This window comes from Salmo salar, chromosome ssa10, assembly GCF_905237065.1.
Source record: "Salmo salar chromosome ssa10, Ssal_v3.1, whole genome shotgun sequence".
NCBI classification, from domain to species: Eukaryota; Metazoa; Chordata; class Actinopteri; order Salmoniformes; family Salmonidae; genus Salmo; species Salmo salar.
The window spans coordinates 26159729-26186580 of record NC_059451.1 but is presented as its reverse complement, the minus strand read 5'-3'; the positions used below and the strand labels follow the sequence as shown (position 1 = coordinate 26186580).

At 41.9% G+C, this 26852-nt stretch overlaps 2 protein-coding genes across 12 annotated transcripts in view; one reads left to right on the top strand and one right to left on the bottom strand.

Moving 5' to 3' along the window:
• Positions 1-19427, top strand: part of LOC106613881 (leucine-rich repeat-containing protein 7) — a 175856-nt gene extending 156429 nt beyond the window's left edge. For 3 of the 11 annotated variants that reach the window (XM_014216586.2, XM_014216585.2, XM_014216584.2), the window contains 10 exons: positions 337-423; positions 1584-1695; positions 5866-6049; positions 8729-10532; positions 11232-11384; positions 12439-12558; positions 13554-13826; positions 14122-14214; positions 15655-15729; positions 16979-19427. In XM_014216586.2, the coding sequence (XP_014072061.1) occupies positions 337-423; positions 1584-1695; positions 5866-6049; positions 8729-10532; positions 11232-11384; positions 12439-12558; positions 13554-13826; positions 14122-14214; positions 15655-15729; positions 16979-17086 (3009 nt within the window). In that variant the 3' untranslated portion in view covers positions 17087-19427. The remainder of the gene's footprint in view (positions 1-336; positions 424-1583; positions 1696-5865; positions 6050-8728; positions 10533-11231; positions 11385-12438; positions 12559-13553; positions 13827-14121; positions 14215-15654; positions 15730-16978) is intronic. The other 8 variants (XM_014216596.2, XM_014216587.2, XM_014216595.2 and 5 more) reach the window with 6 other exon arrangements.
• A 250-nt stretch (positions 19428-19677) lies between these two features.
• On the bottom strand, positions 19678-26558 carry lrrc40 (leucine rich repeat containing 40). The gene is made up of 15 exons (XM_014216597.2): positions 26246-26558; positions 25907-26088; positions 25652-25725; positions 23959-24088; positions 23718-23841; positions 23429-23568; positions 23127-23299; positions 22749-22839; positions 22555-22600; positions 22284-22389; positions 21998-22105; positions 21696-21806; positions 21139-21216; positions 20862-21047; positions 19678-20539 (listed from the first exon to the last, which is right to left on the bottom strand). Exons 1-15 carry the CDS (start codon positions 26391-26393, stop codon positions 20434-20436), a joined length of 1803 nt encoding a protein of 600 aa, XP_014072072.1. The 5' UTR covers positions 26394-26558; the 3' UTR covers positions 19678-20433.
• Between the last annotated feature and the right edge of the window lie 294 nt (positions 26559-26852).

The following is a 26852-nucleotide window of genomic DNA, read 5'->3' as shown; positions in this document are numbered from 1 at the left end:
GGAGGAGTGGGGGGCTGGTGGGGAGGGGTGCTGGAGGGGTTGGGGGATGGAGGGGTGGGTGGGGGGGTGGGGGGGCTGGAGGGGTGTGGGGCTGGTGGGGAGGGGGTATGGAGGGGAGGGGGGATGGATGGAGGGGTTGGAGGGCTGGAGGGGTGGGGGGTGGATGGAGGGGTGGGGGGCTGGAGGGGTGGAGGGGTGGGGGGCTGGGGGGCTGGAGGGGTGGCGGGGCTGATGCCATAAACCATGCTTCTTTACCTCACACAACTTTTTTTTGTAGAACCATGAAAACTTCCGCTCCATCTTTTATTTGTTCGTATGTGTGTTTGTTTTGCTTAGATTTCTTTACATCGCGTGGTTCCCAAGCTGCCACAGCCAGAGAATGCGTCCTCGGCCGTTACAGCTTCTTCCTGTTTCTGCCTCATAGTAAGTGGCTGTGAGATCAGACATTAGACAGTCTGCTCAACCACGGCTCGGCTGGCGTGACTTCACACTGCCTCTTTGCACGCTGACAAAGACTATGAAACATCTGGAGAAACAAAATCGGAGTATCATGAAATATGAAGATGAAAGCCGATAACAGCCACTCTCTCTAATGAACAGTGAAACTGTAGATATGTAATGTATATAATGTACAGTACTTATGAAGAGGAAAAATTTTTATGCAAAGTCTGCATCATGGCATATATAGTATACACAGTAGTGTGCAAACGGGCAGTAGACTGTCAGTGCCAAGGCTAACTCCAGCACTTATTGGCATCACCACACTACAATCTCTTCACAGCTGTTTGTTTTGAGTTAATCAAGCATTCCTCTGAGACGTGGCCAAAGCATCAAGCCTGGCATACCAATTACTCCCAGCCATAGAGAAGGTGCTGGTAAATTATGGACACAATCTTGGGAGTGATTTAAGGTGGCATTTTTACCCAAAGCAGAAAGCGGTTGCATCTGTCGTTGCGTGTCATGTAACACTGAACATGCTGAACCCTCATAGTAGCCCCATCACAGGTATGGATTTATAGACATTCAATTATATGTTTTGAAACATATAGCGCAGAAGAATCGGATATATTGCGAGAGAAAAAGAAGATGGAGGGAGATACAGATATGCCAGTGAGACAGTGCTGTGTAGTGAGTGTTCCTGGGATGTGGTTCCTGGAGTCACCTGGCAAGCAGGCCTGGTGGTTTCTCTCCGCTCGGCTGCCTCAGCCTGCCCTGTGGGGGTGCAGTGAGCAGAGCAGGGCTGCAGATGTGGGACATCAGGTGTGGGAAGTAGGCTCTCCTGTAGCAAGCAGCTGGGCCTCTAAGCCCTAAGAGAGAAGGAAGTCACAGATAGGACATGCTCCAGTGGGTTACACATCACTAAGATATAGAGAAAGTATATTAGTTACTGATGACACTATCAGTATAAGCAGTACAATAATGATCAGTTATGTACTATATTTGTGTCCTTTTGTTAGTTCCTGCCTCAGGAACCTCACTGAGCTTGTGGAGTTAAGTCGTTGAAGCTGTTAACCAAGCTGTGTATCGGTTTTTGTCTTTTTGTCTTTTGTTCAGAAATAACAATGTATAATAACTTTTCTCAGGATTCTATGAGCGGCTCTCCGAATGATATCCGTATCTCTGATATGAGGCCCACCCTGGTGGAACCACCCATGTACAAACCAAAGGTTGTATTACTGGGGAAAGACAAGAAAGGTAGGCCGTAAACTCCCATCGCTGGTATCCTACTTCAGTACAAACACAACCATTATCATTAAGGTTATATCATCACAGCTCTCTGTTCCTCTAAACTCATTTCAGAAAACAACAGTTAGTTATGTTAGAGGTCAAAGATCATACCCCCAAGACATGCTAACCTCCCCTGTTATTGGTAATGGTGAAAGGTTAGCATGTCTTGGGGGTATGATCTTTGACCCTCTGTAACTTTCTCAGTCATTGTTATTCACGATTCATTCAGGATTATCCATAATAATGGTACCATCCACATTAATGTAGTGTTTAGAAATATATTATATTCTTATTTCTAAGAAAAGGTACTCCAAAATTACACAATAAATGATTAAACGTTCATTTCTATTGGGCACAAAATAATCTGAAACACAACCCAAACAATCTGCGAATGCATCAAACAAGTTTGTAGAGTCACAAGCTTGATGTAGTCATTGCATGCTTTTTAATACTTTATTTATAAGAATCTTTACGGGTGTCAATCATTTTTACCCCTACCTTTTTGAGATAAACAATGATTAATCTCTTTCTCTGAACAATTATGCTAGTATAAAAGAATTTAATTTCGCAATGTTTTAAATTTATTTTATAGTCATTATTGCTCATCAAAATCAATGGTTACCCCACCATATACAGTACCAGTCGAACGTTTGAACCTACTCATTCAAGGGTTTTTCTTTATTTTTTGTCACGGTTGTCGTAAGAACGGGACCAAGGCGCAGTGTGTGTAGAGTTCCACATCTTTATTCCAAAGTGAAACTTCGCAAAACAAAATATATCAATAAATAAACAACGAAACGTGACTACGTGGTGCACATGCACAAACACAAAACAATATCCCACAAACACAGGTGGGAAAAATAGCTACTTAAATATGATCCCCAATTAGAGGCAACGATTACCAGCTGACTCTAATTGGGAACCAAACCAAAACACCAACATAGAAATTTTTAACTAGAACACCCCCTCGTCACGCCCTGACCTACTACACCATAGAGAAACAAGGGCTCTCTATGGTCAGGGTGTGACATTTTTACTATTTTCTACATTGTAGAATAATAGTGACGACATCAACACTATGAAATAACATGGAATCATGTAGTAACCAAAAAAAGTGTTAAACAAATCAAAATATATTTTATATTTGAGATTCTTCAAAGTAGCCACCATTTGCCTTGATGACAGCTTTGCACACCCTTGGCATTCTCTCAACAAGCTTCATGAGGAATGCTTTTCCAACAGTCTTGAAGGAGTTCCTACATATGCTGAGCACTTGTTGGCTGCTTTTCCTTCACTCTGTGGTCCAACTCATTCCAAACAGTCTCAATTGGGTTGAGGTCAGGTGATTGTGGAGTCCAGGTCATCTGATGCAGCACTCCACTCTCTTTGGTCAAATAGCCCTTACAGCCTGGAGGTTTATGTTGGGTCATTGTCCTGTTGAAAACAAATTATAGTCCCACTAAGCGCAAACCAGATGGGATGGCGTATCGCTGCAGAATGCTGTGGGAGACAAGCTGGTTAAGTGTGCCTTGAATTCTAAATAAATCAGTGTCACCAGCAAAGCACCATCACACCTTCTTCTCCATGCGGCACGGTGGGAAATACACATGCAGAGACAATCCGTTCACCTACTCTCGATCTCACAAAGACATGGCGGTTGGAACCAAAAATCTAAAATTTGGACTCATCAGACCAAAGGACAGATTTCCACCGGTTTAATCTCCATTGCTCGTGTTTCTTGGCCCAAGCCAGTCTCTTATTATTATTGGTGTCCTTTAGTAGTAGTTTCTCTGCAGCAATTCAACCATGAAGGCCTGATTCACACAGTCTCCTCTGAACAATTGATGTTGAGGAGTGTCTGCTACTTGAACTCTGTGACGCATTTATTTGGGCTGTAATTTCTGAGGCTGGTAACGCTAATTAACTTATCCTCTGCAGCAGAGGTAACTGTGAGTCTTCCTTTCCTGTGGCGTTCCTCATGAGAGACAGTTTCATCATAGCGCTTGATGGTTTTTGCGACTGCATTTGAAGAAACTTTCAAAGTTCTCGAAAGTTTCAGAATTGACTGACATTCATGTCTTAAAGTAATGATGGATTGTCATGTTCTTGCCATAATATGGACTTGGTCTTTTACCAAATAGGGCTATCTTCTGTATACCACCCCTACCTTTTCACAACACAACTGATTCGTTCAAACGCATTAAGAAGGAAAGAAATTCCACAAATTAACTTTTATCAAGGCACACCTGTTAATTGAAATGCATTCCAGGTGACTATCTCATGAAGCTGGTTGAGAGAATGTCAAGAGTGTGCAAAGCTGTCATCAAGGCAAAGGGTGGCTACTTTGAAGAATCTCAAATATGAAAATATATTTAGATTTTTTTGGTTACTTTTTTGGTTACTACATGATTCCATATGTGTTATTTCATAGTTTTGATGTCTTCACTATTATTCTACAATGTAGAAAATAGTAAAAATAAAGAAAAACGCTTGAACGAGTAGGTGTGTCCAAACTTTTGACTGGTACTGTATATCTTGGGCCATACTTTCAAACTGGATTTCCCCCTACTCTGATAAACCAGAGAGTAAGCTGATTGACTAGTTGCTGCAGGCCATTTGGGCTGATATCTCAATCGGTGGGAGGCTGACCCCTATCAGTAAATACACTCACTCTCCACTCTTATCCTGTTCTGACATGAAAAAGCCTCAAGCTTTCTAAACTCTACACTGAAAATCCCTGTGTTTGCTATTGTTATTTCTAATTGCATGGTTGTTTCCTCCTGTGAGATTACAAAGCATAGTCCTGCAATGCACAATTATTATATAATGTCCTTGGGAAATTTTGTATTCTAATTAGGTACGGTGTAAAGCATAAGGGCGATTCCACGCCAGCGGGAGCGGGAATAACATTTTTGGTATCTCAGATTGTTCTGGCAATTCTCACATAGAAAATTAATTGGGAGGAAGGATGTTTAAAATGCTTTTTACATTTGTATCACAAACAATTTTTTTGAAAATCATGATGAAATTGGCCATTTTATTCCCTTTATAGCCCTATACACCTAGGATATGTGTAAGACCATATGATCTGTGAACCGTATATGATACAGACAACATCTTGGTGTCATTATACTCCATATAGTGGTCTCTCTAGTATGTAGTATGTCTATATTCTGAAATACAAATAAAATAAAAATATTTATTCCTCAAAATGACTCTTTTAGATTGTGTTCATTTTAAGACAGATTGTTCGGGACGATATACTCTACAAGTACATCACATTTCTAGAGTGGTCTCTCTGCTAATTCTGAAGGTATGATACATTTTATGAGCACCACCAACACCGTGAATGGGAAAATAGATGAAATGCAAACTCCCTCTGCTTGTGACTTGCTGAATGTGCAATCCTAAAGGAGGGCTGTGATTGGTTACTGACCTATAATGTCAATTTCTATATATAAAATGGGTCATATCATTAAAAGTACCAGAGAGCACACTCTGTAAATTAGAGATGCTTACAAACAATATGTAAAAAAAATAAGCTTAATCAAAAAGGGTAGTTTAGAAATACTAATATTACTATTTATCACATTAAAGAAATACACATCAAAATGTTTATTTCAGAATATAGACATACTACATACTAGAGAGACCACTATAAGGAGTATAATGACACCAAGATGTTGTCTGTATCATATACGGTTCACAGATCATATGGTTTTACAGGAGGCATGTATAGGTCTATAAAGGGCCTAAAATGTCAATGTTTCTCAATATACAAAAAAAGGTTTTTGATACAAATGTAAATAGCCTTTTAAACATCCTTCCTCCCAATGAAGTACCTATGTGAGAATTGCCAGAACTATCTGAGATACCAAAAATATTTGGCGTGGAATCGCCCATGTTTATTGCATTCCATTACATAGCGACTCACTGTTGGATTGAGGAGAACAGCATCCAATTCTCTCCAATAGCTTTTGCTCCCCTGGAGACCCAGCTTTAACCCACATTTCAAGTGGAAACGAGCAGTGACCTTTTGAAAATAAGATAACTCCTTAAGGCCCCTATTCAAATTCATTTTTCAGGTTGATGACATCAGAGACATGTCAATGCTTTTCTCTCGCCCTTCCCTGTCAGAGTCTACAGATGAATCAGATCCGGATAAGATGCATTGCCTGAACAACAGTGGCTCGTCAGCCACCTACTCGGACTACTCTCCATCCCAGGGTTCTTCTGGCTCCTCTAACCCCCCGGGAAACGTAGCCGCCCTGCAGGCTGCTGGGAAGGATGGAGGAGTGCCTCAACAACACTGGACCAACAGGTGGGTAGTGGCTCACCGACTTTCAACCCACAGTCCTCACGCAGAACCAGTGGCCAGCTACAGACACACGCCTGATAGCAAGCTTACGGTGACCTATGATCGGTCTTCCATCGGCAAAATCAGAGGCTCAGCATAGCCCCATATCGTCTGTTTGCCGACCATGGTGTGCTGCCTCAGCCACCTGTGGTCTGATAAGTGCTTGCTATCTGGGTCACTTCCAGTACTGTTCTGTACTGTGTAAATATGTCATTTAGCAGGCATTGATTCCAGCTGTCTGTTTCTTGAGACAGGGATGTTGTGTAGAGCACCTTAGTGAACAAGGGTTGGAACTCCATCTGTCAAGAGGCTGTGAGGGGAGAGAGTGGTGCAACAAGACTCTTTTAAATCTTTCATTAACATACATCTCCATAAGACTGACAGAGCGCAGCACACCTCTCTCTCTCTCTCTCTCTCTCACTCTCTCTCTCTCTCTCTCTCTCTCTCTCTCTCTCTCTCTCTCTCTCTCTCTCTCTCTCTCTCTCTCTCTCTCTCTCTCTCTCTCTCTCTCTCTCTCTCTCTCTCTCTCTCTCTCTCTCTCTCTCTCTCTCTCTCTCTCTCTCTCTCTCTCTCTCTCTCTCTCTCTCTCTCTCTCTCTCTCTCTCTCTCTCTCTCTCTCTCTCTCTCTCTCTCTCTCTCTCTCTCTCTCTCTCTCTCTCAGCCTGCCCAACCAAGGTCAGCAGAGGGACTGTTCCTATCCACTCTCATCTTCATTGAAACACTACCATTTTTTTCTGACTGAATCCTGGTTACAGATGGAGCTCTCAGTGAAAAAGGCTTTTTTCATATGTGGATAAAATTCACGTTGACTTGTTTGATATTCCTACTGTTACTTTCAGACCTCTATGGAAAACAGTCCAGGTCAAATCTGGACATATTTTCCTTTGATAAAATATTTCTAAAAATATTCCCTTTCAAATGTCAACAGTATAGCTTGAGGCAAACATTACTTTAAAATAAACAGTACCTTTCTATTTTAATGCAGCCTTTGATTTGACCTATAAAAACTCAAAGTCAAGGCAGACATCTGTATTTCAAAGCATATTTTCAGGTCGATTATGAATGTTACCCTCTATTCTGTGTATTCTAAGTACCAGTCAAAGGTATGGGCATACCTACTCCTTCCTAGGGTTTTCTTTATTTTTACTATTTTCTACATTGTAGAATAATAGTGAAGACATCAAAACTATGAAATAACACATATGGAATCATGTAGTAACCAACATTTTTTTTAACAAATCAACATATATTTTATATTTGAGATTCTTCAAAGTAGCCACCTTTTGCCTTGATGACAGCTTTGCACACTCTTGGCATTCTCTCAACCAACTTCATGAGATAGTCACCTGGAATGCATTTCAATTAACAGGTGTGCCTTGTTAAAAGTTAATTTGTGGAATTTCTTTCCTTCTTAATGCGTTTGAGACAATTAGTTGTGTTGTGACAAGGTAGGGGGGGTATACAGAAGATAGCCCTATTTGGTAAAAGACCAAGTCCATATTATGGCAAGAACAGCTCAAATAAGAAAAGAGAAACTACAGTCCATCATTACTTTAAGACAAGAAGGTCCGTCAATCCGGAACATTTCAAGAACTTTGAAAGTTTCTTCAAGTGCAGTCGCAAAAAACATCAAGCGCTATGATGAAACTGGCTCTCATGAGGACCGCCACAGGAAAGGAAGTCCCAGAGTTACCTCTGCTGCAGAGGATAAGTTCATTAGAGTTAACTGCACCTCAGATTGCAGCCCAAATTAATGCTTCACAGAGTTCAAGTAACAGACACATCTCAACATCAATTGTTCAGAGGAGACTGCGTGAATCAGGCCTTCATGGTCGATTGCTGCAAAGAAACCACTACTAAAGGACACCAATAAGAAGAAGAGACTTGCTTGGGCCAAGAAACACAAGCAATTAGTTTGGTGGAAATCTGTATTTTGGTCTGATAAGTCTAAATTTAATATTTTTGGTTCCAACCGTCATGTCTTTGTGAGACACAGAGTAGGTGAACGGATTATCTCTGCATGTGTGGTTCCCACCATGAAGCATGGAGGAGGAGGTGTGATGGTGCTTTGCTGGTGACACTGTTTGTGATTTATTTAGAATTCAAGGCACACTTAACCAGCGTGGCTACCACAACATTCTGAAGCAATACACCATCCCATCTGGTTTGCGCATAGTGGGACTACATTTACATTTTACATTTTAGTAATTTAGCAGACGCTCTTATCCAGAGCGACTTACAGTAGTGAATGCATACATTTCATACATTCATACATTTTTTCTCTGTACTGGTCCCCCGTGGGAATCGAACCTACAACCCTGGCGTTGCAAATACCATGCTCTACCAACTGAGCCACACGGTTGAGGGAATGCCAAGAGTGTGCAAAGCTGTCATCAAGGCAAATAGTGGCTACTTTGACGAATCTAAAATCTAAAATATATTTTGATTTAACACTTTTTTTGGTTACTGTATGATATATGTTATTTCATAGTTCTGATGTCTTCACTATTACTCTACAATGTAGAAAATAGGAAAAATAAAGAAAAACCCTTGAGTGAGTATGTGTGTCCAAACTTTTGATTGGTGCTGTACATCTTAATGAAATGATACGCTGTCATACCTTTGCTTCCGCTCTTTCTGCAGGCTGGTCCAGCAGTTCCCCAAGCCCATCGAAACCAAGCCGCTACTGAGTCAGAGAGACCCCAGAGAGACCCCTCCCTCCAGCACACTGCAGCAGCGCAGTGAGCGACGCCCCCTCAGTGACACCTTTGACCAGTGGAACGATACCTCCCACTATGACAACACAGGCTTTGTGTCTGAGGAGGCTCCTCTGGAGACCCCCAGTGGTAGCAGCAGTGGTAACCCCATGCTGGGCTCCAAGTCCCGCAGCTCCTCCACCTCCCACGGGGGCCGCCGGCCCCTCATGAGGCAGGAGCGCATCGTGGGCATCCCCCTGGAGCTGCAGGAGGCCCCTCACCAACACCCACACCCCTCCCACCAATTCCATAATGTCCGCACCACGCCTGAAAATGAAGTGCCTCAGCCTCCCCCTCCCAACCCATGGCAGAACTGGACGCGAACGCCCAGCCCCTTCGAGGACCGAACAGCTTTCCCCTCAAAACTGAGCTCCCCAGGCAACAGCCCCAACCCTGACCGCAAGGACTTTGAGCAGGAGATGCATCATGGGGAGCTGCCGGGCACGTTCCCCTCCACAGGGACATGGGGTTACCTAGACTCCAGGAACTCGGGGCAGGGTCAAGGGCGCAGCAACCAGCAGGCCAACATATCCAGCATGTACCAACATGTCCAATCCAAGCCCACTAGACCAAGCTCTGGGGCCATGGTGATGAGCAAGAGCTCTGAGCGCCTCTCTCCCATGATGAAGGAGGTTAAGGCTAAGTTCAAGAAGTCCCAGAGCATTGACGAAATAGACATGGGCTCCTACAAGGTGTACAGCATCCCTGTGGACAGCTACAGTTCCAGCATAGAGAACCATGGAAGTGTTGACCGTCCAGACATGCCGGCCCCCATGGAGCAGAGCATGTCCCGCAGCCAGTCTGCCCCCATGCTGGACGATGATGACGCCTACGGCACAAATAGCCAGCAGCAGAAGCCTGCCATCCCCAAGAAGGTCTACCACTTCGACCAGAGCTTCAACCCTCAGGGGGCTATGGATATGAGGAATCAGCAGCAGGAGAGGAGGGCCCCTCCGCCCTTCGCCAACACCCCTGAGTATGTCAACCAGCCGGGGAAGACCCTGCCCAAAGAGCTGGTGAGCCCCAGGGGCTACCGGGGTTACCCGCCCATGGACCAGATATTCTCCTACTCTCAGCCCTCAGTTAACGAGGAGAACCAGCCACCCCAGCAGCAGCAACCCTTCCCCATCCCTAGTCAGCGCTCCCGGCCTGGGTTCCTGAGGCGGGCTGACTCACTGGTCAGCTCCACAGAGCTGGCTCTGTTCCGCAGGGTTCAGGAGGCCCAGGAGATGCAGCAGATGTCGGACCACTATGGCCGGCAGCACTTCAAAGGCATTCTGGAGCAACAGAACAGTCCCAGCATGGCCCAGCAGGACCAACAGTACAACAAGAGGAATGGCAGGTACGAGGAAGACTACTCCTCCTACCAGGAGCCCAAGAAGCCTATCATGGGCTACCCTACAAAGAGCCTAACGCAGCGACGCCCCCTGTCGGCCAGGAGTTACAGCACAGAGACGTTTGGGGCGTCCCAGGCCAGGCCTGTGTCTGCCAGACCCACAATGGCTGCACTGTTGGAGAAGATGCCTCCATATTATAATCTGAGCACGTGCACTGAGAATATAAAGAGCCCTGATGAGATGAAAATGCGCACCATGCAGCTGCAGCATAAGCCTGATGATATGTCCTCTAAGATGCCAGTAGACTGGAGGCAACAGCTGCTTAGACATATAGAGGCCAAACGATTAGACCGGGTAAGTCTGACAACTTCTTAAACACAGTTAATTACATGCTCACACAACATCTATATGGGAGCTTCTGCTGACACACCACATGGCTGCATGACTGTCAGTATTAATTAACGTGTTCAGTCCACTGCTTGGTAATGTGCGCCAGTTGTGGCACCAGATCCACTTGATGTTTCTCTATATGTATGTTTATCACGTATGTTGATTGTGATAAGAAGCACAAACATGGTAAGTTTTCCTCTCTACCTCCTTTCTCCTCTTCTTTCTCTTTTATTTTCTTTCTACTATTACTGTTAGTATGATATCATACTTTAACAAGACAAGTATATCTGTCTGTACTACAACAATTTGGATGAGTTTCCCTAACACTGATTAAGTCTAGTTCTAAACTAAAAAGCTCCCCAGGACTAGGCTTAATCTGGGTCCGGGAAATCGGCCATTGATAAAATAGGCAAGTACTTCAGTGCTATACATATCTTAAAGAAAAGTACATACTGTTGCTTGTATGGTATACGTAATCGTACTGTATCCATGAGTGTGTTTTTAATGTGTTTGTTCTGGTACTGTAGTAACTCTGTACTGTTGTTGTTCTGTTTGTCAAGCTCACTTTATCTGTTGCAGCTACGCAATGTGTGTTGGTGCAATCCCGTTTACCCAGTGGCTCACCCATTTACTCATGTCACGCGGTTGTTTCCCTCCAATCAGAGCGCTGTCCTTAAGCACAACACAGTAAACTTCGGCATGCTGTACTCTGGAGGCTATGCCGCACCGCATGCCGGCAGAAGCATGACAATAAACTTTTACAATAACACGAATAAGCATGAAAACCAAACAACACAGTGGCTACCTCTACCCAATGTGAGTATGAACCAGAAAACACAGAAAAAGTCTCAGTGCAGTTGAACCCTTTAACATTCATGTGATAGTGTGTACAGCATTTGTACTGTTTTGTAAGGATAAAAGCTTAAACACAACATTTATCATAAGAAGCACAATATTACCAATACCTACAACTGCCAATGGAGAATGTGAATATTTGTTATCACTTGCCTTAAATATTGAAATGCTATGACCGTATATATTTTTTTCATTATAGTCCATATTTCAACATCAAACAAAAACTAGTCTACAGATACACCATGACATGTGATAGGCTAAGCCTCATGTATCACAGTATCAGTATAGAATCCATAGTGAAGCCGAGTATTATACCATTTCTCAGCCAATTGACACCAACTGTGTTGGTGTGAAACAAGCCTTAAAATGACGGACATGGCAATCCCTCCCATTCCAACTTCAAGCCAAGTGCTGTCTTTTATCTGTTGTCTGAAATCTTAAAATGTCTGCAGTGTGTTGCATGTCTGCAATCTATGTGTCAGCTACTGTGTCTGCTCTGCTCTATGGGTTACAGCCGTCCTCTGTACAAGTATTACTGTGTCACTCAGTAGCCTCAATCCAATGGAGCCTAGTGAATAGACACCATGCATTTCAGGACATAGACAAGCACATTGTAATAAAAAGCGGAGATTGTATCTTTCTCGTGTAGGTATTTTAGTGCCAAGATAATATATCATTTTGAAAGCCAACCCATCATTCAGAATATCTCTAAACCTGTTACAATCTATTCTTAACAAAAAAGTATTGTATGTGGAAAAATGACAGGAGGCAAATAACCCAACTAATTTATTCATACGCATAGGGCTTTGCGCGTACTATTATAAAGAAGTTAAGGTCATGATTGGTCCAAGGACACCCACTGGTTTACTAGCTGCAGTGCTCCGTCAATAGTATTATTATTATCAATGATTATAACCTTATAATTAACTGTAGTCAATTTGTCAGAAAACGCAGGTTAACCCCATAGCCGTAGTGGTACTCTGAACCCTGTTCCTTCACCTTATTCTCTCTCCAGACCCCCTCTCAACAGAGCAATATATTAGACAACGGACAGGAGGTGGTCTCTCCCACCACTCAGTGGGCTCCCTACTCACTGGGCAGGAGAGACGTGCCCCCAGAAAACATCATGAAAAAGGTTTGTGCTTTACACTGACAAAGGACCCAGAGAGAGGCCTGTTTGGAGTGTTAGATATGTGGTGTAATGTCACTGTTAATTTGAGCCTAAACTATGCTGATGATACAGTGCTCATTATCACCCAGCTTGCTGACTGAAACATTGGGCTTGTAACTCATTCATGTATTTATTTATGACATACCAGTAGATTTAATGTCAAACCATAATACACCCCTCCACACATCCATTGTTTTAAACAAAGGTGACATTACAAGGACATACAGTATAACCACTTAATGCTTCATAAAGTGTCCCTTGTCTTGTCTCTGTTGTACTTCTTAAGGTTACTCCACCTGTTCTTTTAAGATGGGCTCCTTTATTTAGCTGTGATTGCTTTGTCAATGTTGTTAAATGTCAGGAGTAATTGCTAAGCACCATGAATCATTCCAGCAGCGCTCCATTCTTGCTTGGTCTCCCTGGCAACCTCTGTTTTTCAGTTAGTTTGGCTGTCATTTCATTGTGGTCACATTCTAGCCATCAGTGTCTGTGCAACAATAATGAAAAAGGTAGACCAGGGACTTCCTATGAAATATTAATGCACAGAGAAAACTGTGGGTTGTGTATCCTGTTTTATTACTTGTACACTCTTAGAAAAAAGGGTTCCAGAAGGGTTCTTCGGCTATCCCCATAGGAGAACCCTTTTTGGTTCCAGTTAGAACCCTTTTTGGTTTCAGGTAGAACTACCTTGGGTTCCATGTAGAACCCTCTGTGGAAAGGGTTCTACATGGAACCAAAAAGGGTTCTGCTATGGGGACAGCCGAAGAACCCTTTTAGGTTCTAAATAGCACTTTTTTTCTAAGAGTATCATGTAGGATGATAGGGTTTGCAGGAAAGCCTCTATATGGTCATTCAGGCTTGAAGAAAACCAAACTAACAGAGATAGGGGCTGAAGCATGCTGCACCTCATCTGTCTGTTATCCGCCATTTTGTAAGACGTGACGTTTGCATCTTTGCAGCTTCCTGACTCTTTGCCTAACGGGTTGAATTACCCACAGGCAGGCGGCCACCACCCCCACCAATCACAGACAATGATAGTGACGTCCGCGTCGGCCACACCCCCACACCGCTCGGTGCGGGACCAGCAGTACGAGGGCGCCATCAACAAGATCTCCATCCAACAGTACCAGTCTCCTCTGCCCATGGCCACCACCACCAGTCCCCGGCCCCAGAGCGCACGCTGTCTCATCCAGACCAAAGGCCAGAAAAGCATGGATGGCTTCCAGGAGCAGGTTGGCCATCACTCCCTCGCTCCACTTCCATCTCTTTGTTTGTCTCTGTGTTTGTCCCTCCATCTGTGTTTGTCTCTCTGTACTTCTCTCTCACCCTCTTCCTCTCAGGCATCCTTTCACTCTCCTCTCTCTCTCTTCCTTTCCCTCTCTCAATCTGGTCGCCAACAGATCTCTGAGAGGCCTATATTCTGGCTACCGGTATATAGAGAGGAGAGATTTGCACCATGTTATTGTATCGTAATACAATATCAAATGTATATTTTTGGCAATATGAAGTTTTTGTGTCGTTTGGCAGTTCTGTGTGCGGATAGAGAAGAATCCAGGCTTAGGGTTCAGCATCTCAGGAGGAATCAGTGGCCAAGGGAACCCCTTCAAGCCTTCTGACATGGTAAGATTAAAGTAGCTAAATGTTCTCTGTGGGGGTCTGATACTGTGCAGCCTGTGCCATAGGAACATGTTCCATTTTTCTCTGCTGTAGCCTGTTCCTTAAGCGGTTTGAATAACCACTGCACAGCACTGTGTCTCACTTCAGAGTTTCCATGGTAACAGGTGCTACTACAATGCTGTATGCTATGCAGTGCTGCAGTTGACTTGGTTAACTTTGAACCTTTTTATTATATGCCAATAATGAGCAAGAATCAAGAAAAGACTCCACATTTTTGTGGCAATGAATCGTAATGTAAGGTTGGCAAATGCCTAATAGTTCAATACTGTCTTGTTACCATGGTAACAGCAAATAAAGGATGCAGTGAGAAAAATGTCCATAGCTTTGCATTTAAACAATTTCTAAATCAGTTCAAATGTTGTTGTTGTTTTTCCCTTGTCGTTTTGAAACATCAAAGCCTAGGGCTGGATTAAATCCTTATCTCAGAAGTATCGTGGAAGATCCACGTAAAAATGTAAAGGTAATTTCCAATTTAGATGACATACGCAGCGTTTACCGTGAATGCAGTAGCGGGAACATTGCCTTTAAATATCAATTGAGCATAACGTGGATCTTCCGCGAATCCAGTCCCTAGTTTCTTCTCCTAGACATTATATTTGCAGGGGGAAAGTATTGTAAGCCATAGAAATAGAATTCAAATTCAATTTTGTACACATTGTTATGGCCTTTGAATGTGTTGTATATTTTGTATGCATATCATCCCCCATCTTAGCACCCCACTGAAAGGTGGTGCATGCTGATTACAGAGGGAATCTTCTGAGGGCCTGCTTTCCTGTGATGCCTCAAGGAGTCCCTGATGTAATACATGAGTCATTAGATGTTAGTAACGTTATTCGGGCTTCAAGTGAGGATTAACTGTTTAACTGTGTTGAATAAGCATCTTCATACGGTATTATGATCATCTTCATATATGGTTTAAACGCATGCAAAGATTGGTATATTTATAATCTCTGCCTTGATTAGAAATTTTTTGGAAACATGACATGTAAAAAACATCCCCCACAGTGTCCATAACTTTGTAAATAGCTGTGAAAATCTATATTTTTTTAATCGTATCTGTTTTAGTACTGTTGATATCTTTTCATTAAAGTTAGATGGAAATGCCATGTAAGTACATCTAGTTCTTGAGTTTAACAAACAGAGCGCACTCAGACAACACTTCCAGTTTTGATCTTGTGACAGATCCTTACGGTAGTTGTCTGCTTTTTACAGTCCAGCTAAACCTATAAAGTTAATGTTGACAATGACATCATCAAAATCATGCACAGAACTTGAGTTCGAGGAAACACACAAAAAAAGCGCCAAACACCCAGTTTGAAAGGCAAAGATTCTAAACCATCTTCACCATGTGGTTCCTAACCTCATATCACTTTTGACTTATAGGGTATCTTTGTTACTAGGGTACAGCCTGATGGACCGGCCTCCAACCTGCTTCAGCCTGGGGACAAAATACTGAAGGTAACCATGTTGTTCATCACTGCATCGATCATCATTGTCCTCTGAGTCTGTGAGAGCGCATCCTCCTTCCGCCACATTGCCAGTAGAGGCTTTGCATGTGGCATTTTGTGCTGGACGTACATGTGTCTACCAAGTGAGCATGGTCCTCTTTTTTTACCTCTGTCAAACTTCCAACATGCTTTACTTGTCCCTCAGTCAGGTCCTTCGACTAATAGTGCTTATACTGTATGTATCCTAATAAAGGCCAATAGAAACAGACTGAAAAATCTAAGTGGATAACATACAAGTAAGTAACTTTACTGATATATAGGATTCCTAATGTGATGTTTTATATATAGTATCGACCAGTAATGTAATGATCTCAACTTTTTTGATAACCTTGAAACCCCTGGAGCATTTTCTGCAATTTTTTTCTCAAATATCCTCTCCATCTTTCCAACTTTGCAGCAAAGATTGAATCTGGTCTCTTCCTCTATTTTAGTATTATCAGATCCTCAAATCTCTTCTCGTAAATACTTCAGGAGTAAATATTTTAGGACGAGCATCAGAGTTCTTCTACCCAATGTGATAAGAAACGAATTACACACTATGATGTGGTGGTGTATTTAGCTTAGGTAGAGGGCTGTTACTCTAAAAGGGTAATCACCATCACACATACAGTACATAGGGATGAAGCTGTCAAAGTAAGTGTTTACCATAGTGCAGAGAGGGCACTGTACCCCTGTAGATTGTCAGATTCCTGGTCCATGTGAAGCTACTGTTCAGGCTATATTTGTCAGTCATAAATCCAAACCCATGACAGTGAAGCCTACATGAACAAGCCAGGCTCTCTGTGCCAATACAACTTAATGGGATTGGAATAGTCTCTACAGTTATTGGCATGTCTGTTATATCTGTGTTGCTTTAAATGTGTGCTAGTAGAAGCCCTCACCCCTTTCCCCTAACCCCTTGCTCCTCGCCCACCCGTAGCCTGCAAAAGCAGGCACTTCTCTACTCTCTCCACAGATACAAGTGTTAGCTGAAGGACAGAGCTCTAAAGACCAGCTTCCCTCCTCCTTCTCTCCTTTACAGCATGACCTCCTTCTCTTCCTGTGTGCATCTCTCTGCTCTTCCTCTCCTCTTTTCCTTGACAGTGTTGTGTTTCTATCTCCTGAGCTAGGACTGTTTCCAGTCCTCTCCGTGCTGCCCCGCCCTGCCCCTCCTCACCCCCTTCACTCTGTTCACCTTCTGCTTCATTTTTGCATTGCAGGGCAATGGACATAGTTTTTTACACATGGAACATGAAACTGCTGTGTCTCTTCTGAAGAATTTCCAGAAACCTGTGGACTTGGTAATCTTGAGGGAGAGCACAATTTAAATATTTTTTATAACACCATTGCTTCTCGCCCAAACGGTTTGTGGAAATGTGTACAACCAATTTTTATCTATGAACAGAGACATTTGCCAATTGCTGGACCAATGGCAAATACTAGTGCCAAATGTACTATAGGATACATATCTTATAACCTATCTATGAATTTTGTGTAAACAGGAAATGTATATTCTGAGTTGATGTGAATGAAAGTCATTTTTCTCATTCAGCCGAGGCTGTAGGTTGGAGTAATTTCATGTTATTTATTTTTATTTGATCTTGTTTATTTTTTTGACGTTTTTTGCTTATTTATATTGCCTTTTATTTTGTACCTTTTTCATTGTAGCTTCTCATTTTACTCTCAGAGCATGAAAACACACTAGCTCTTTAGGAATTACATTCACCATAAACACTGCCTCAACTTTGTATATGCCTTGTGTAAATATTTTCATTTACAAGAAAGACATGAACAGTAGAGAGGGGAATGGTACTGAAAATACTTTTTTTTTTATAGAAGAAAGAAATCGCACCAACCTTAATACAGGGCCAACTTAGAAACTGTTTTTTATTTTTTATTATAGGTTTTCCCACCGGTTTATTTAATTGTTTTAAAACTATGTTGATCTCTGTACCCAACCAGTCACTGTATTCTGTGAACTAGATTTTTTGTAGGTGCTCAATGCTCAATAATGTATATGTATATGTTTACACACATGAGCAAAATTGAAGTAGAAGCAATATTCTATCCCACCTCTGAAAATCTTTTTTTAAACATGACAAGACTACCCTAGAGGGCCATCTGCTGGCTATATTATGTGGTTTCCCGTAATTGTGCCAAGGGGTGTGTAATGTATACATACCCCCACATTCATATACAGAAAAATCCATTGTTTGTGCACTTAAGCACAATTGTAACATCGTTTCTCATCTGTTTGTCTGTGTTTCTATAAAAAACATTTGAGTGGTTTTGTTCGCACTGATTTGAAGTGGTGTGAGTAATATTGCTTAGCTTTTCAGCACCACTCTGTGGAACACCAATTACTTTTTAGAACTTCATTTCAAGCTCAGTTTATTATGAGTATGCATCATTGGAAAAGTATTAATGCGAGAACTATGATGGGTTTTTTTTCAATAATGCCACTGCCCAGAATAAGCATTTCACCCTGTTACATTTCTGGATGGATGTTCATTTTAAGCTCTGATGTTACAGCATGGTCTTTGAATATGTTTTGGGGATACATTCTCTGTGTTTTGAAATAGATTTTAGGGTCTTTCTCATAAAGAGATTTCTCTCTTTTTGCAAACCGATGAGATTATTATATTGTCAAAATTGGTGCCATTTTATCCCGATCAAAAACATATTCCTTATGAGCCCTGACAATTTTTCATAACATTTTTGTCAAATGTAGCATCAAATGTGACATTCTTGAGAAAAACTAAGCACCTATAACCCTATGGAGGGACCCTGGTTGAATTTGTGCTAAGCTAAGCTGGTAAGTGGTACTTTGGTATCCAGTCAATTATGAGTTCAAATATTCAAGATATTGTTACAGAAAGTTTGATAATATAATTATTTTTACTAAATGTTTTCAGGTAATTATTCGGAATATATTGATATACCTTTGCTCAAATATATAGCTTTGCGAGATTTTATAAGGACAATGAAAGAGTATGGATGAAGATCTTACGACTTGAAGAAAAGCTGTACTATCAAATGTATTTCTACAGTAATTGTGAATTTGTGTTATACAAATATTATATATATGTATATGAATATAAAAATAGTCATTTTTGTATGTGTTTAAAATACAATTAAATATAAAAAAGCGAATATATGGTAATATTCAGTCAAATTGCAGTATTGATGTAAATAATTGTGAATGAAAACACATTGAGATAATTTATTCATAGATTGTGAATGTACTCCAAGCTTCTGCAGTATGAAGACTTACTGGACTTGAATGCTGCTTCATTTTTTGTGCAAAAAGTAATTTTAACTATTAAAAGAGAATTATTCTGTTTAGTTGGACAAATTTAGTGATAATTTATTATACTATTTATTTGCACATGCAAGTTTAATCCTTCCAGTTTTATTTCCGTATTAACACAAAGAAATGTAATTGGTAAAGTATATATTGTGTGTTTAGATTGCATTTCGCAGATGCTATCTGTACATATTTAAGATACATTTTTATTAAAAAAAGAAAATTGAACGAAAAATGCTGTGCAGCAAATATCAGAGCCATTTTCGGCTTTGGAAGTACAATTTTTCAGTATTTAAGAAGTGTTTTGAATAATGTATAAAGTATATTGTACAAATAATAAAAATGTCACTCTTGTTATTTTTCATGGTCCTCTGTGGTCTTTATACAATCCCATCAAAACCAGTATTTTCTTCCCCTAAATTATGAAGTTAATTTGTCACGCTTGATAACAGCATCTGCTAAATGACTAAAATTGAATATTTCATGGTAAGTCTGGTATCTTACTGCCATCCATCACACTTGACTTTCCATGACTTGGTGTTTTGCCACATAAAAATATTATTTTTCTAAACAGTATCAAGACAATAACATAGGATCAAAGCACCAAACATCTGCCTTGTACACATTTAATGTGGTTGGATTTCAATCATTATAGTTGTTGGAGTCATTGAAACAGACATGGTTCAATTGTCTTACTCAGTTTTCATGAATACAATGACAGAGTGCATGCAGACAGAGAAGTAGTGATTTTTATACAAGTTCTGTCTCACATAAAAAGTGACTGAAGAACAGATTTTTTTCCCCCCAGGCTATTAGATACTGTAACAACAAATATCTCAATGTCATTAGAAATGAATACTTGAGAATGATATAACATTTTAAAATGTCTTGTTTGGATCAGAGTATCAAACAGGCCAAGGCCAAATCAGTAGAAGTGTCAGATTATCTTGCAATTGCCATACATTCAAAATTAAACCCTGCATTATGTTATTAAACATTGAATGCAAAACTTTCCAAAAGAATAAGCTTAGTGGAATTGGTATTGTTTTTTCCATATATTGAGAAAAAGAACCCACACTAAGACAGGCTTTTCAGTTTGGAATGCAATTAAAATATTGCCATTGGTAGAAGATCTTGTAAACATTGTTTCAGCAGTCTCCCAGTAGTAATCATTCAAACTTTATATCTTAGATCAAACAAGAGAAGGTACACTTCAAATCATCAGGCTCGAATGTCATCAACACTTTTACAGAATAATGGCAATTAGTTTCAAGGCAAAATCAAACACTGATTAATCATAAAATTGTACTTTCTCATTTGGTGTGTTGTAGTTGTGTGTTGTATCTCATTTGGCTTTAATGCGGTTGACTATGTAGGGATCCTGCTTCGTAGGTATTCCAGGACAGCATCAGTTCCTCTGGATACAATGGCTGCTCTGGGGTTGCGGAAAGGATTTCCATCCAGCATGAGGGCTCTAAGGGAAAGACGAGAGAATTAGTGAGACCAGCTTCAAGCCAGCTTAAAATATTGATATACAAACACATACTTCCCTCTATACAACAACAGCTTGGAGCAAAATCACAACTATATGGAACACTGAGTTGGATGCCCTAGCGCATATACCTTTTCTGATTGCTATTCAACACCATACCTGACATAAATAGCACAGTTCCTGCAGCTTCCACCCCTATCTAAATAAAACCAGATATTACCACGCTTTTTGAAATCCTGTCCAGTTATATCTTCGTCACATCATATATTGTCCCCTAAACCCAGTGTCACATCCCAGTCCCTACCTCAGGCTCGTACAGTTGCCCAGTTCAGGTGGCACCTGCATGATGTCATTGTTCTGCAGGTCCAGAGTGGACAGCTTGTCCAGAGCTTTGAGCTGCAGTGGGTTAATGGCTCCCACTTGGTTATTACTGATAAGAATGGTCTCCAGGCTAGGAACCCTGTACAGCACCTCTGGGAACAACTTAAACCTGTCAAAATATGACATGAATTTGAATCCATTTTGACAAATCATCTATGTACAGCACGATGACTACATCCCTTTAACACCAGAGTGCTTACCTGTTGAATGACAGTGTGATGCTCCGCAGTTTCATTAGGGCCTCAATTTCCATAGGCAGAGATGTCAAAAGATTGTTTCTGAGGGAAAAGCCAAAATAAACTGCATATTACAAATGTCTCACATGCACCGATGTACCATCTTAAGCAAATGTACCAATTTAAGTCTGGGTCAAAACAATGCTCCCACCAGAAATGCACACCTCGGAGTCTAAAATCACCACCTTCCGGAGACACCTGAAACCCCACCTCTTTAAGGAATACCTGGGATAGGATAAAGTAATCCTTCTAACCCCCCCTTAAAAGATTTAGATGCACTATTGTAAGTGGTTGTTCCACTGGATATTATAAGGTGAATGCACCAATTTGTAAGTCGCTCTGGATAAGAGCGTCCGCTAAATGACTTAAATGTAAATGTAAATGTAAAAAGGTCTAGCCTCTCGTTTCACTGACCTCCACAACACAAACGCTACTTTTATTTGGAAAGACAAGGCCTTCTGATATTTGACCTGTAGAGCTGACAGATGTGCTGTGGAGGCTGATTGTCAGTTTTCATGTACCTGAGGTCTATGTGTGCCAGTTGCTGCAGCATGCAGAACTCCAAGGGGAGGCTGGTCAGCTTGTTAAACCCCAGGTTGATGTCAGAAACAGAGTCCTTCAACTCCACAAGCCTGAGGACCAAGCAGAGACTCACACAAACTCATCCAACATTATCACCACAACAGTCCTACTGTATCTGACATTATGTATCAACAATGGGTTTGTGGTGACTTTAAGGAGTGGTGTGATTCTTCTCACACTGAGGGTTTTTCCTCCATAGGCTCAGACTGTGGTGTGAAGTCACTGATTACAAGCAAGGTACCTGGGAGGCACTGCAGCCAGCTGGTTCTTGCTGAAGTTGACACTGGCGACGGGCTCACTTCCCACAGCATCAAACACATCATCAGGAACACAAGCCATCTGCTTCTCACTGGAACCAGGGTCACACACAAAGCAACAGTTTACTGACAACACTTCATTACATCACAACTATCCTCATGCTGTGGCAATGCAATATCATTTTGTGGTAGAACGTTTGAGTTTTTAACTTTCCCAGAATGTCTTAACTGAGCTTCAAACACGGCCCAAAAATAATAGTTGACACACACCTGTAGTCCAATATCTTCAGTGTTTTAATGGTGTGCACGTTGATCTTTGCCTGACTGGGCAGAGTCATGGCGGTGTCAGGCTCATCTCCTTTGCCATCTGGATCCTCTACAGATCCAAATGAAAAACCAAAATGTCAGTACAATGATATGAGACAGTCTGGTAAATCAACAGTGGCCTTTCCACAAAACATTTGCAAAGTAAATAAAAACGGTCTATTCACTGAATACGAGAACCTTCTGCATAGACAGAAAAAGACAAACATCCTTGTACCTTTTATTCGACCCCTCAAGTACTTCAGCAATTCATTGGTTCCTTTCTGTGAAGGACACAAAAGTCATATCCTATCACAGACTCTGCAATTGGCTACATTGCAACTCTACAGTGAGGTTAATTGAGGTTCTACTGTAGTGGTGAAACTGTAGTAGCTTCCAGAAGGTAATGAGATGTCGTCCTAACTAACTCACAGTCAAGAGGTCTCTGCGGATGCCTCTCAGAGGGTTGCCCTCTAGGGTCAGGATCTTCAGCTTGGGCAGGAGGGCAAGGGCAGCTGGCAGACTGGCTCACGCATACAAGGGAGAAATGCAGTAGCACAGCCATAAGATATCCAGGCAGCTAAACACTACACAGGACATTTTGGGGTGTTTTGACTTGTGAGTTTTGTTCTTATTTAATTGGTTTATATTTGTGCTGTGTAGAAATCTGTTATATGCATTGAGGAAAGAGGCTAAATCAACTAAATAATAAACAAATGAGTTAAGAATAACAGCACACGACCTGTGAGGTGGACCAAGTACAGTAACCACTCAGGAGAGACCAGGGGAGATCTGATCAGGCAAAGCTACCTGCTGATGTCATTGTTGACTAGGTCTAGGCGCTCCAGGCCTTGGAGTAGTTCGATTTCCTCAGGGAGAGTCTTCACCTTGTTGTCCCTCAGCTCCAATACACTCAGAGTGCTCAGGTGTTTCAGGTGCTCTGCCTCCAGCACCTCAATCTGGTTATTACCAACATGCAGCTCCTACCAGGCAGGTGATAGAAAGCTGTCAGAGTTTGCATACGGCACTTGTTTACAATTAATTCATACAGGTAATCTCATTGAGACTCAAAAGTTCATTCTCAAAGGAAACCTGATCATCAGTATCCTTACCTTGAGCCTTGAGGAGGGCAGTTCAGGAAGAAAGCGCAGTTTGTTGTGTCGCAGATAGAGCTGCTCTAAAGACGCCATTTGAGACAAGACAGGAGGTATGCTCTCAAGCTGATTGTGTGTGCAGTCCAGCAGTCTCAAATCTGTGGAGACGTTCATACAGGATGTTATGCTTCAGCCATGTTCATGTCAAGAATATAACAGTGGATGCATCCATTTCTAACAGGTAGGCAGTACATACAAAAACTAAACAACACACAAAGCAAAACATTTGCTGCCATTGCCGTCTTACTTTTCATGACACTGATTCCTGAGGGGAGGCTCTTCAGCTTGTTGTGGGAGAGGTTCAGCTTCACCAGATGGTTCAAGTTGCCCAGACTGTCAGGGACGGCAGTTAGCTGGTTGTTGGAAAGATCCTTCCACCAACAATACAAAAACAAGTCAACGAGGATCATCCAAAGAGTTAATCTAAGATAATCACTTTGTTACACTGACACATTTTAGTAGTGTTTCATGCCCAGTTCTGAACTTACGATATCATCCAGGTTAGTGAGCAGTCCCACTCCCTCTGGCAGGTGCTCCAGTAGATTCTGCTGCAGCTGGAGACAGGTGAGGTTCTTCAGACTCCATACCTCCTTCGGTAACTCTTTCAGTTTATTGTGACTGCAACAGAGAGATAATGGGGGTGGGTATAATTTGTGGAACGTTCAAACAGGAATCTATTACAAAAACTTTGTAAATAACAAATAACGCATACAAAGTTGTGCCCTCAAAGCTCATCACTAAACACCTCCCTCTGAAACTGGATCCTGGACTTCCTGACGGGCCATCCCCAGGTGGTAAGGGTAGGTAACAACACATCCGCCACGCTGATCCTCAACACAGGGGCCCCTCAGGGGTGTGGGCTCAGTCCCCTCCTGTACTCCCTGTTCACTCATGACTGCACAGCCAGGCACAACTCTAACACCATCATTAAGTTTGCTGATGACACAAAAGTGGCAGGCCTGATTACCGACAATGATGAGACAGCCTATAGGGAGGAGATCAGAGACCTGACCGTGTGGTGCAAGGACAACAACCTCTCCCTCAACAAGACAAAGGAGATGAATGTGGACTACAGGAAAAGGAGGACCGAGCACTCCCTCATTCTCATCAACGTGGCTGTAGTGGAGCAGGTTGAGAGCTTAAAGTTCCTTGCGTCCACATCACCAACAAACTAACATGGTCCAAGCACACAGACGTGAAGAGACAGACGTGAAGAGGGCACGACAAAACCTATTCCCCTTCAGGAGACTGAAAAGATTTGGCATAGGTCCTCAGATCCTCAAAAGATATACAGCTGCACCATCGAGAGCATCCTGACGGGTTGCATCAGTGCCTGGTATGGTAACCGCCCGGCCTCTTAACGCAAAGCACTACAGAGGGTAGTGCGTATGACCCAGTGCATCACCGGGGCCAAGCCTCCTGCCTTCCAGGACCTATATATCAGAGGAAGGCACTAAAAATTGTCAAGCAAGCGGTACCGGAGCGCCAAGTCTAGGTCCAAGAGGCTTCTAAACAGCTTCTACCCCCAAGCCATAAGACTCCTGAACAGCTAATCAAATGGCTACCTGACTATTTGCATTGCCCCCCTTCTATGCTGCTACTCTGTTATTATCGATGCATAGTCACTTTAATAACTCTACCTACATGTACATATTACCTCGACACCGCTCTTTAATTATTTGCTGTTCTTATCTCTTAGGGGGGGGGGTGAAGGGCTTGTAAGTAAGCATTTCACATTTCACTGTTGTACTCGCATGTGACAAATAAAATGTATAGCGGCAGAATATGATACCGGGTAGGGAGTGGGCTATTTAATTACTTTTTTCACTCATCATGTTAATTCCCGAAAAATGTCTGTCCTCACTCTGGTAGCCTATCGACAAACATTAAGAATAAGCTACGTGGTGAGTTGGTGCCTATTCGGCAGCTAGTTAGCTAGGTGAATTGATCATGTTACTATGTATGCGTTGTTTGTTAGCAACCTTGTACTTTACGAAGTTTTTGGAACAGATTCCTGTTGGAATGTTCCACAAATTATACCCATCCAGTTAATAGACAGCATTTCAGCAAAAAGTCAGCCTATAGGAGGAAAGAGACCTCTTCTTTCTTTATAATGGAAGTAATCCCTGGTGTGCATTTCTCATTTGTTGAGTAACTTTAGTTGACAAAATCCTCCCATACCTCAGACTGAGTTTCTGAAGATGTTGCAACTCTCCAATAGATGTGGGTAAAGAGGTAAGCTGATTATCATGGACCTTGGGAAAGTGGAAAGACAAGATAGAATGTCAGAGGGTCATCGTAAACATCAAACTTGTCAAAGTAGGTTCTCCCATAAATTTTGGGAGCATAGACCTTCCATTCAAGCTTTGAAAGGGCCTAGTCTATCATTTCTTAAATCAGGCAACACAAAACACGTCAGAAAAAAGCAATACCCACATCCAAAACAGTAAGGGCTGGTAACAGCTTGACATCCTCTGAAAGAGCTTCCAGCTTGTTTGAAGGGAGAAGCAGCTTGGTCAGATCTGTCTGGTCCCACCAGCGATCATCTGCCCCAAAGGATAGGTTCTGTTTGGCCTCCTCGGGTGTGTCTAAGTTCAGCCTCCACACACTTTGTGGGACTAAGTGCAGAATAGTGGTAAAATGTTTACCATTAGCATAACGTTACATGCATTAATTCAAGTGGTCATCAATCAATCAACCAACCAATCAACACCATACCCTTCTCATGATGTGTCATCATGATAAATAGGCAGATATTTCTTCCCTGACAGTTACCTTCAGTCAGCCCTCGCCCAGACAAATTGAGCTGCCCGCTTTTCCTGGCGGTTTTCAACAATCCATAAGGGACAGCAGCCGGTTCCTCTTTTTCTGTTCTAAATCCTGCTCTAGAATCCAATTTGGCACCTCTTTTAAAGCGTGACATTGTTCATATGTTGTTAGTACCACTAACTTTGTCTAACCAGCTTGTTAGTTATGCCAATGATGTTAGCTAGCTAGCTCGCTATGTATTTGTAAATTGCCGATAGAAAACTATATTTAGGAGCCAAGCATTCCGTAAACCTTTCTGGGTTAAACGATCATTTCCGGTTCAAATGTGAGTATTAAATTGTAAAAGTCATTCTTCAAAAATTAAAAACGTTGTAAAAAGTGATGTGTATTGAACTGTTCATTGATGTACCTTTAGCTGAAATAGGAATTAGTAATGATCGATATAATTAACTTTTTGCTATTTCATCCAGTGATGCATCATTATTTCGATTTGGACTCTTATTTTGGTAGTACGTGAAAACTTTGACCCGGAAAAGGTTCAGATGCGTCAAAGACAGTACAGTATTAGAAACTCTGTGGCTGTTGGATGAGTTGGATCCACTGAGGTATAATA

Excerpts from the sequence above, each read along its gene's own strand:
- lrrc40 (XM_014216597.2), bottom strand. The coding sequence starts at position 26,393 with ATGTCACGCTTTAAAAGAGGTGCCAAATTGGATTCTAGAGCAGGATTT. Across the intron at positions 22,840-23,126 it reads GTCAACAATGACATCAGCAG|TCTGCCAGCTGCCCTTGCCC; the intron begins GTAGCTTTGCCT and ends TGCGTGAGCCAG. Across the intron at positions 21,807-21,997 it reads CTGGCTGCAGTGCCTCCCAG|GCTTGTGGAGTTGAAGGACT; the intron begins GTACCTTGCTTG and ends CTTGGTCCTCAG.